Genomic DNA, 10,067 nt, shown 5'->3' on the forward strand with positions numbered 1-10,067 from the left:
CAGATGCCACCTGCAGATAGAAAACCAAGTGGAGATGAAATTCCCCCTTCTCCCCACACACCTTTTCTGGATTCGGCATTTTCATGATCTCAGTGCCCCCCTATCTGCGCTCCTCTCCAAGTTGTGAATGGATTTAGCCCTGAGGTGCCAATCTAAGACCCAGGGAATGGAGGCAAGCGGAGGGCACATCCCAGGTGGGAGCTGACCCTCGGATTCTGAGCAGGGGAGGCGGGTCCCACTGCGTTCCCAGCAGGGAGGTTTCTGCTGCTCATGGTTTGTCTGGCCCAGCGGGGATGTGGGCACAGAGCTGGGGTTGGCTGGGGTCTATGTCCGGGATCTCTCCTTCCTCTGCCCTTCCCTGGCTCATTGTCTGCCTCTGTGTCAACAGCCACCCACATAGGAACCAACTCCTCCCCCTGACCTCTTTGTCTTTTCTAGCCCCACTCCCAGCCCCCCAGCTCACCGTGGCCCCACAGCATCATCTCTACCTCACTGGAGAAGCCGTGACCCTGACGTGCTCAGCTGCTGGGGCACCCACTGTGTCCGGGATCCGGTTCTTCCGGAACAGTGGGGAAATCCAGTCCACGGAGCTCCCGTACCCTCGTTCCAGATTCACCAATTCACTTAATATGTCGTACGTCTCTGGCTCGCAGGCTGGAGCGTACAGCTGTGAGTCCTGGAGGACTGAGTCTGGGAAAGAAATCCCATCGCAGAGAAGCCGATTCGTCACCATCACAGTGGCAGGTGAGTCTCTGACTCCTGCTTTTTGCAAGTGCCGTGAAAGTGTATCTCTCTGCCATGCATAGTGTGAGACAGCCCAGGGACAGGGCAGGGTCAGCCGACCACTGGGTCAGTTTCAACCTCTTTCTCTGGCTCCTCTGCTGGGTGTGGGCTGGAGTGTATTTTGGGACTGCTTTGGGGTTTGGGGGCTCCCGCCGCAGCACAACACACAGCAAGTTCCTTGCTCCTGCTGGGTAACATGTGGGCACAGGGCAGGGCTGGGACTCAGTGAGGTGCAGGGTGTTTCCCATAAGAACATAAGAGCGGCCAGACTGGGTCAGACCAAAGGCTCATCCAGCCTAGTGTCCTGTCTGCCCACAGTGAGTGGCCAGTGCCAGGTGTCCCAGAGGGAGTGAACAGACCAGGGAATCAGCAAGAGATCCCTCCTCTGTCACCCATTTCCAGCCGCTGAGAGAGGCAAGGGACACCATCCCTACCCATCCTGGCCAATAGCCATTGATGGACCTGTCCGCCATGAATTTATCTAGTTCTTTTTTGAGCCCTGTTATAGTCCTGGCCTTCACATCGTCCTCTGGCAAGGAGTTCCACAGGTAGACTGTGCGTTGCATGAAGAAAAACGTCCTTTGGTTTGTGTTAAACCTCCCGACCCTTCATTTCCTTGGGTGACCCCTCGTTCTTATGTTATGGGAACAAGTAAATAACTTTTCCTTGTTCACTTTTCCACACCAGCCATGATCTTATACACCTGCCTCCTGTCCCTCCTTTGTGTCCTCTTTTCTAAGCTGAAAAGTCCTAGTTTCTTTCATCGCTCTTCATATGGCACACGCTCCACACCCCTCATCATTTTAGTTGGAGAATTCTCCACGGAGAAGTCTCCATCCCCCTCTCATTCCTGAGATGAATTTGTCCTGGTATCAGCTGCCCTTTCTTCCCAGATCCTTCCAGGGGTCCCTGCTGAGCATGACCTTCTTTTTCATCTCATACTAACCTCAGGTGTGTAGCCCCTTACTGGCCCCCTACCTCTCCCTGCACAGCCCAGGCACCTCCCTGCAGTCAATTCCTCTCACACTGGGGCTGGTAACAAAAGGTCTCCAGGCTCTGTTTCAACATGATGGACAGATGGAGCATCAGAGCTGTCGTCCCATCTATGAGCCTTTTCACTCCCCGCTTGAGTATCAGAGGGCTAAGGAGCTCTGGGCCCTGCACCTGTCTGTCCGGGAAGTGCCCATCCAGCCAGCAGACCCCAGATGGGAAGTGTCAACCCCTTTCCACCAGACCTGGGAATTGAACATGGCCACCTCCCACATTTCTCAGCTCTCTGTGGAACAGACCAGAGAGGGGAGGATCACCTGTCTGCAGAGGGCTCCGCAAATATCCGAGGCATTAGTAATGAAGAGGTGACAGAAAAGAAGTCATGTGCTGGTGGCCATGGCAGCTTCTGATCTACCCTCCCAGCCCTACCCTGTAGCTGGAGGAAGCCACCCCCAACCTGGGCTCGCTCTGATTTCTGTGAGGAACCCATCAACATCCTGAGATGAAGCAAGAGGCTCTGGAGACAGAACCCGGATCAGCTCTGGGTGAGTTGAATTCAGAGCCCCCTCTTCACTTTGTCCCCTGCCCCGTCCCTTTGCTGTTCCCCACAGATCCCCCTCCCCAGCCGGAGCTGAGTGTGGATCCCCCGTCTGGAGTGGTGAGTGAAGGGTTTTCCCTCAACATCACCTGCACCGTGCCGAGGGATGCCCGTGAGCGGAGATTTCACTTCTACAAGGACGGACATGAGATCACTCCTGGGGATCTGGGCTCTGAATCTGGCACCAGCTCTGCAAATGTGTCTGTGCTTAGCATCCCACAGGCTGGTCTCAACATCACTGGAGAATTTGCCTGTGGGTACGAGGAGAACATGGATGGGAGGTGGATCCCATCCCCCAGGAGCCGGCCTGTGAATGTTACTGGGAACGTCATGATGTCAGGTGAGTCATCTGCTGCCTGCTAACCTCTCCCCCAAGATCCCCTTCCTAAAGCCCCACACTTCTGCACTACTGCTGTTCCATTCATGGTTCTCTGTCTCTGCAGCTCATGGCTTCCACTGGGTCACGGAGCTGGTGGTGGGTGCCTCCTTCTTCCTCATCAATGGCCTCATCTTCCTCGTCTCCCACAACTGCTTTTAAATCCAGGTACCTAGCGTGTTCTGCCGAGGAGCCTTCATTCTGCACCTTGGATTCCCCCCAAAAGGTGATGGATTTGCTGCAATCGCTCAGCTTGAATTTCAACCTGGAGGGGGAAGTTCTGGTGAAAAATCAAAGAGTGAGACCTTGGAAACATCCACAGGGTCTGACAGGACTTCGGGCACCATGAGCATTTCAGCCCCCAACTGAACTACAGCTGTGTCCGTGGCGGGGCACGGCCACTTTTGCACAGCTGCATAATTCCTATGCAATGAGATTGCTTCTCTGGTGTGAACCTGGCTCCCCAGTATTGAGCCCCGCACACACAGCTGTGCAAATGTGGGTCTGTACTCTGCCTTGTGTGGATAACCTCGCAAACCACACTGGCAAACAGTATCACAGGGGAGTATACATTAGAGCACCACAGGCGGAGATACGTCTGTTCTCTCTGAGTCCCTGTGGAATCTGTATTTGAACAGAGTGTAATTGGACATGCCTGGAATGGGATTGCTTCACCTAACACCAACCAGGAAAGAGACAGAATCATCCAATCGAGGACAGTGCTCACAACTGACAGAACTGAGTGACTGTGGAAAGAGGCTGAAGCAAGACAAGCCAGAGACAGAGGATGAGCTTGGAATGGGTTTGCTTCTCCATACACCTTGCACAAGAAGTCAAACAGAGACATGGGAGAGGGTTCTGTTTTGGCCCAGCTCAATCACTGCTTAAGATGTGAAAACTGGAAGAAAATGTTGGAAATTGTTTGTGGCCCTTTTTATTAAAACACAAGGACTGATCAGATCGTGTAGGGATTGATATGCGAGGCTGCTCCACACTGGAGTGTAAAGGGTTAAAACAACCCTGGTAGTGGCTCAGGAGAGGGCTTATTTTGGCTAGTTAGAGCCCGGCAGGGCTGTGTAAAAGGGATGGCTGGTCAGGAGGGACTCACTCTTGCTCCAGCTCTGTAGGGAGAGGGACCTGGCTGTCCGCTCACTGGGTACCTTGGCAGTGCCATGCTGGGGGAAGGCAGGGAGAGCCAGGGAGGTCAGTCCTGAACAAGGGCTGATGGGTGTTTATTTCCAGTTGTTTCTGTTGCTCCTTATTGTCTTTGTTCTGCCAGGCTAATCTGGTTTCCATCACAAATACTTTCTCCTGATGGATAAATGCTTGTCTTCTTTCAGAGCCCTTGATTTGCCCACTACTTCCACCTCAATGGGGAAGTACAGCATCTTCGGTGTCGTTACATTTGTTCCTGGCATCTTCCTAGAATATTTGGCCTTTGCATGTCTTTCTCCCCTCTTCCTCACTCTCTCACAATAAATCAGGTCGATTTCTTGGTTACAGGGAAGCCAGATGCACATTTGAACAAGGATTTCAAATTACAATTTACCCCCCAACCATCACACCCTTTCATTTACTTCATAAGACTCTTAGTTGGCTACAATGTACTGAGGAGCAATCTAGGCTTGTGATTGGAATTTAATCACTATTTACTTCTTCCAACCACCCATTGCCATCCAAGAGAGACATGACAGTACTGAGTGGAACATAATAGTTAGTATGCCCTTTGAGGTAGGGGAGCAGCTGGTAAAAAAGTTATACCAATAACCTGAAGTAGCCAAAAAGATCCCATGGTCAGTTTCAGGCATGGGCTCACTTTCCGTATTTCTATCTCCACAGACTCTTGGGGAGGAAATTTCAACAATGATCTGTCCTGTTAATGAGTCAGGCTGAGCCATACTAGTAACAAATTGAATCTATTCCTATCGATCTGTGCTGAACAATGATCCTTTTTGTCATTGCAAAAACTGTGCTAATATTCCATAGGCATGTCTATTCAGCAGGGCAAACACTGAATTGAGCTACGCCACAGGTATGAAATGAGGCAAAGAGGCTGCCTCCTGAGTCTGCCTAGAAAACCCATTTGATGGGGAGGACCAGGTCCTGAGGCTCAGAAAAGGGTCAGGAGGCTAGAGCGGTGACAGAAGATACCCGCCAATCAGGGGCCAGGTAGGCCTAGAAGCAGCAGCAGCAGGACCAGAGCTAGCTCAGTGTCACTGGAGCCCTGAATCAGAGAAGACCAGGTGGCTGGCTGTGGGAGCAGCAGCACCATGGACAGCTCCATGGGGGATGCTCAGGTGGATTATATGTTGTGACTATGGTAAGGTCCTAAGGCAAGGGTGAGGAAATGTCTCTGGGGGAGCAACCTAAGAGGGACACTGATCAAGGGCCTCTTCTGCACCCCAACATCATCAATTTTTACCTTCAATATATTTGCTGAAAGCTGCTGCTTTGGGCAATCCCATATGAACTCTCCAAGGAAACTGGCCATTCGCCACGGTCTCTGGGCATTTTCCTTGGAGTTGGACCCTGGCATTATCTCAGTGGTTGGAATTTTCTGCTTCTCGGGTTTTACATCTTCCTTCAGAATATTGTCCTTGGCCAAAGTGAGTTCTGTAACTCGGGGCATGCCCTTCTCCCCAGTTTGAGATTTGGAGCTCTAGCTGCCCCCAGGACTTCCTGTTTTGACCTTCCTGTCCTCTGCCATGGAGCCCTGCCTGACTATGACCCAATGATGTATCACCACCATTTGATGTGCTTTGTGGTTGTCATAACCATGGGTACGTCTAGACGACAGGCTTTTGTCAACAGTGGCTTCTAGACTACAACTGGTTCTGTTGAAAAAGCAAGCTGCTTTTTCGAAAGAGAGCGTAGATGCTCTGTTTTGAAAAAATACACTGTGGTTGCAATAGCACCTTGGGTATGTCTAGACTACAGAGTTTTGTCGACAAAAGTGGACTTTTGTCGACAAAACTAGACCTGCGTCTACACTGCCGCTGAGTTCTGTCAACATAACCTCGACAGCACTCGGCAGTTTTGTGGATGGCTGTAAATCTCATTCTACGAGGAATAACGCCTTTTGTCGAAAAAGTTCTGTTGACAGAAGGCGTTATTGCATGTACGCTGTCCTTTGCGTCCACACTCTCATGTTGACAAAGCGGCTTGCTTTGTCGAAAGAACTGGATGTTGTCTAGATGCTCTTTGTTGACAGAAGGTTTGTCAACAGTATCTGTCGACAAAACGTCTGTCGACAAAAGTCTGTAATCTAGACATACCCCTTTTGTTGACAGAATTCTGTCGACAAAAGGTGTTATTCCTCATAGAACAAGGTTTACTGCTGTTGACAGAACTGCCACGTTCTGTCTACTTACTATCGACAGAACACGGCAGTAGTGCAGACACAGGTATAGTTTTGTCAACAAAAGTCCACTTTTGTCAACAAAACCCTGTAGTCTAGACACACCCCTTGAGGGATGGCCAGCTGCCTGGGGACTAAGGAGTTCACTACGTCCCCTATACCTAACCAGGTAGCAGTCAGCCAATAGTAAATGCACATAGGGATTTCAAACTGAGACAAGGGATTGTTAACATTTCTCTCCTTTGTCTCTGAGATGGTTTTCTCTTAAATAGTGAGGGAGGCAGAAGACACGTCTCTCTCCGAGAAAAAACTCTTCATTATGTGTAAGTAGGGTAAAGTCTAGATAAATCTGTCAAGTTTTATGGTTTTCTGTGTGGGAAATTTGGATCTCATGTCTGTGCTGTCAGAAATGGGTTTCCCTCCCTTTTGTAATGAAGTCCTGAGCCCATGGGGGTCCCCCCATGAGTATATTAATTGGTGACTGTTTCCATCTAGTCATTATGCTTGCAACAGGAGTATTGTTTTGATGATAAAAGTTCTTTTTTTTTTATTAACCTGGTATTGGTTCATTTCTGTGTCCTGGAAAATCTGTCTGTGGGATCTGAATGCCTCTGACTAGGGGACAGCTACCACAGACTCCAGCTTGTATTTTCTCTTTCTTTTTCAAGCTCTTTGGGGAAGAGAGCTTAAGGTGCCCTGGGGTTGGTTTCAAGTGTCCACCCCTGTTTGTGGGTTCAAAAGCACTTGGTGATGGCAGCGGATTTTTTATCCCCAAAATCTAGGTTGTTAGGGTTTTGGGGGAAGTTTTATACCACAGCCTGTGGAGGTCAGGTTTTATGGTGTTTTTGTGGGCCCCCACTTCTGCATTCATCATGCCAGAATGGGGAATTAACCTTGACAGTGGTGAATACCATACTGCTGAAGGGTAAGTGTTAGAACACTAGAACTGGAAGCAGCCTCAAGAGGTCATCAAGTCCAGTCCCCTGCTCCCATGGCAGGACCAAACATCATCCAGATCATCCCTGATAGATGTCTGTCCAACCTGCTCTTAAATATCTCCAGGGATGGAGATTCCACAACCTCCCTAGGCAACTTATTCCAGTGTTTAACTACCCTGACAGTTAGGAATATTTTCCTAATGTCCAACCTAAACCTCCCTTGCTGCAATTTAAGCCCATTGCTTCTTGTCCTATTTTCAGAGGCCAAGGAGACAGCCTTTTAGATACTTGAACACCTCTCTCATGTCCGCTCTCTGTCTTCTTTTCCAAACTAAACAAGCCCAATTCTTTCAGCCTTCCCTCCTAGCTCATGGTTTCTAGACCTTTCACCACTTTTCATAGAATCATAGAATCATAGAATAATAGGACTGGAAGGGACCTCAAGAGGTCATCGAGTCCAGCCCCCTGCCCTCAAGGCAGGACCAAGCTCCGTCTACACCATCCCTGACAGATGTCTATCTAACCTGTTCTTAAATATCTCCAGAGAGGGAGATTCCACCACCTCCCTTGGCAATTTATTCCAATATTTGACCACCCTGACAGTTAGGAATTTTTTCCTAATGTCCAATCTAAACCTCCCCTGCTGCACTTTAAGCCCATTACTCCTTGTCCTGTCCTGTTACACTCTCTGTACTTTCTCCATTTTGTCAGGGTGGAGAGGGGTGCAACCTTATGACGATATGAGTATTTATGAGGCCTGTGACCCCGAATATCAATGGCCTGGGAGCAAGGTTGCCATCAGGTAAGGGTGGTAGGGCAACCTGGGCCCTCCTTCTTCACCAGGTCCCAGACCAGGGCCTTGTGGGCAGTGTTAAGGTGCACTGCCTGCTCAGTGGGGTCCCTCCCAAAATGCACCGAGCGCTGAGGGGCAATCCCCTGCCCTGGGCTCCTTCCTATCACCGTGGATGAGCCCAGGTCCTCGGGGTGAGGTATGATGAGATGGGGTCCTGCGGGGTGTCCCACCAGCCTAGGCTGTCACTGGGCTTTGGTGGCAGCAGTCTGCAGCCTGTTGCTGCTGCGGCTCTGGTGATGGCTGCTCCCAGGTCCACTCCCGGGTCTGCTTTTGCGGTTGCTCCTGTCTAGGAGCTCCTGGCCAGACCCCTTCCTCTTTGGAGGCCTCCTCTCCTGACTGAGCAGCTCCCTGGGTTTTTATACCTATGTGCCTGGCAGTGTCGTGGGCGAGGGGCCTTCTTAGCTAACTGGGCCCGGGGCAGCCCCCTGTCCTGCAATGCGGGGTAGGTGTGTCCCAGCACACATTTCTCAAGCACACAGTGGATGCTTTGGGAGAACTTTGGGCTGAGGGGGAGGATGGTTGGGATCCCGTGGTTAGCAGCAACCAAGGCTGGTGGAGATGCACCAAGACGGTTGCTGGAGTTGCTGTTGCTCACTCAGGGCTTTTACTCAAGAAGACTGTCTGCACATGCTTCCCTGCTGGCTGGGACCACCCAGTCAGCTACAGCTCCTGAGCATTTAAAGATTTTGGGGAAGGTGATTTTTGGACCAGCCCCCAAAATGGGACCCTCACCTCTTCCATGCAGCTCCCTCTGCAGCGGGGCATAGTGCCTTTTGCGAAGCATCTGCGAGCATCAGCAGGCCATCCAATCTCCCCCGGGATAAACACGGGAGCTGCCGTATGACAGAGAAGAGCTCAGCACAGTGAGAGTCTGTGCTCAGTGGAGGAGGAGCTGGGCCCCTTTCCAGTCTTCCCATCTTCCATGACCCTGGCACTGCTTCCTGGAGCACAGCGCCCCCTAGCAGTGAGCAGGACATGGTGACGAGCACTGCCTGCCAGAACAGAGCACCCCTGCTGAACCCTCACCTTGCTCCCTGCAGCATGGTGCCCCCAGAGTAGTGCACTGAACTTGGTTATGGTCACCCATCCTTGCTGAGTCTTACAAATCACAGGGGATCTTCTCTCTCAAGACAAGGCAGGACACAGGGTGAACTGGAGCCCAGAGGACTGATGGCTCTTCATTGCGCTTTTTGTCTTCCAAGTTCTGCAAGTGGCCGCTAGGGTACATCCTAAAGGACTATCGGACAACTATGAAAATCTGACACCCTCCCTCTGAGACATTCCTGTGTCTGAAGGGTCATAATGGAGCATTCTCTCTGCTCCTCTGGGATCTTCTCTCCAGGCAGCCACCGGGGGGGTCTGGGAACCAGGACGCCCGGGTTTTACTCATGGTTCTGGGAGTAGCATGGACTCTAAATAAGGGTGTGTCTAGACTACCTAGTTTTGTCGACAAAAGTGGACTTTTGTCGACAAAACTATACCTGCATCCACACTGCCTTTGAGTTATGTCGACATAATGTCGACAAAACTCAGCAGTTTTGTCGACGTATGTAAACCTCATTCTACGAGAAATAACGCCTTTTGTCGACAGAGTTCTGTCGATAGAAGGCATTATTGCATCTACACCATCCTTTGTGTCCACACTGTTATGTCGACAAAGCAGCTTGCTTTGTCGACAGAACTGGCTGTAATATAGACGCTCTTTGTTGACAGAAGCTTTGTTGACACTATCTGTCGACAAAACTTCTGTTGACGAAACCCTGTAGTCTAGACACACCCTTCCATGTTTAAGCAAAGTGCTCTGGAAATCAGGATACCTTGGTTTGACTCCAAGCTCTTGGAGGGGATTGGGCGCTACAGCGTTGAAACATGGGAATCAACCCAGCTGCTCTATTGTGGGGTCACATTCTCTCTACACCGGATGGGATGCTGCTATCTCTTACGACGCCTCCTACTCTGAAACACCCACCATGTTTGGTAAATCCATACAGGTGTGTATGGGGTGTGCAAGGGGAGATGAAGTGAATCTTCCATGGTCCTTGTTGCTGGGTGAATCGAAACCTCTGCAATGTGGGAAGGCTGAAACTCCATGGTTCAGTGGACAGAAGTAGAGGTCAAAGAGGCAGCAGGTACCAGACTGGTCACCAGGTGCCAGTTTTACTGCAGAGATG

The 10,067-nt window shown here is 50.6% G+C and overlaps 1 protein-coding gene across 1 annotated transcript; it reads left to right on the plus strand.

Annotated features, from left to right (window-relative positions):
- The first annotated feature begins 442 nt into the window (after positions 1 to 442).
- Positions 443 to 4,421, plus strand: LOC149520987 (uncharacterized). Its single transcript, XM_089774275.1, has 3 exons — positions 443 to 744; positions 2,385 to 2,711; positions 2,815 to 4,421. The coding sequence occupies exons 1-3, from the start codon at positions 630 to 632 to the stop codon at positions 2,907 to 2,909; spliced, it is 537 nt and encodes a 178-aa protein (XP_089630401.1). The 5' UTR covers positions 443 to 629; the 3' UTR covers positions 2,910 to 4,421.
- The last annotated feature ends 5,646 nt before the right edge of the window (positions 4,422 to 10,067 follow it).

Source organism: Pelodiscus sinensis, chromosome 30, assembly GCF_052426305.1.
Source record: "Pelodiscus sinensis isolate ZL-2025 chromosome 30, ASM5242630v1, whole genome shotgun sequence".
NCBI lineage: Eukaryota > Metazoa > Chordata > Testudines > Trionychidae > Pelodiscus > Pelodiscus sinensis.

Bases quoted from the DNA above. Each gene is read 5' to 3' on its own strand.
- LOC149520987 (XM_089774275.1), top strand. From the start codon at position 630: ATGTCGTACGTCTCTGGCTCGCAGGCTGGAGCGTACAGCTGTGAGTCC. The intron at 745-2,384 runs GTGAGTCTCTGA...TGTTCCCCACAG, and splicing joins CGTCACCATCACAGTGGCAG to ATCCCCCTCCCCAGCCGGAG. The intron at 2,712-2,814 runs GTGAGTCATCTG...CTGTCTCTGCAG, and splicing joins TGGGAACGTCATGATGTCAG to CTCATGGCTTCCACTGGGTC.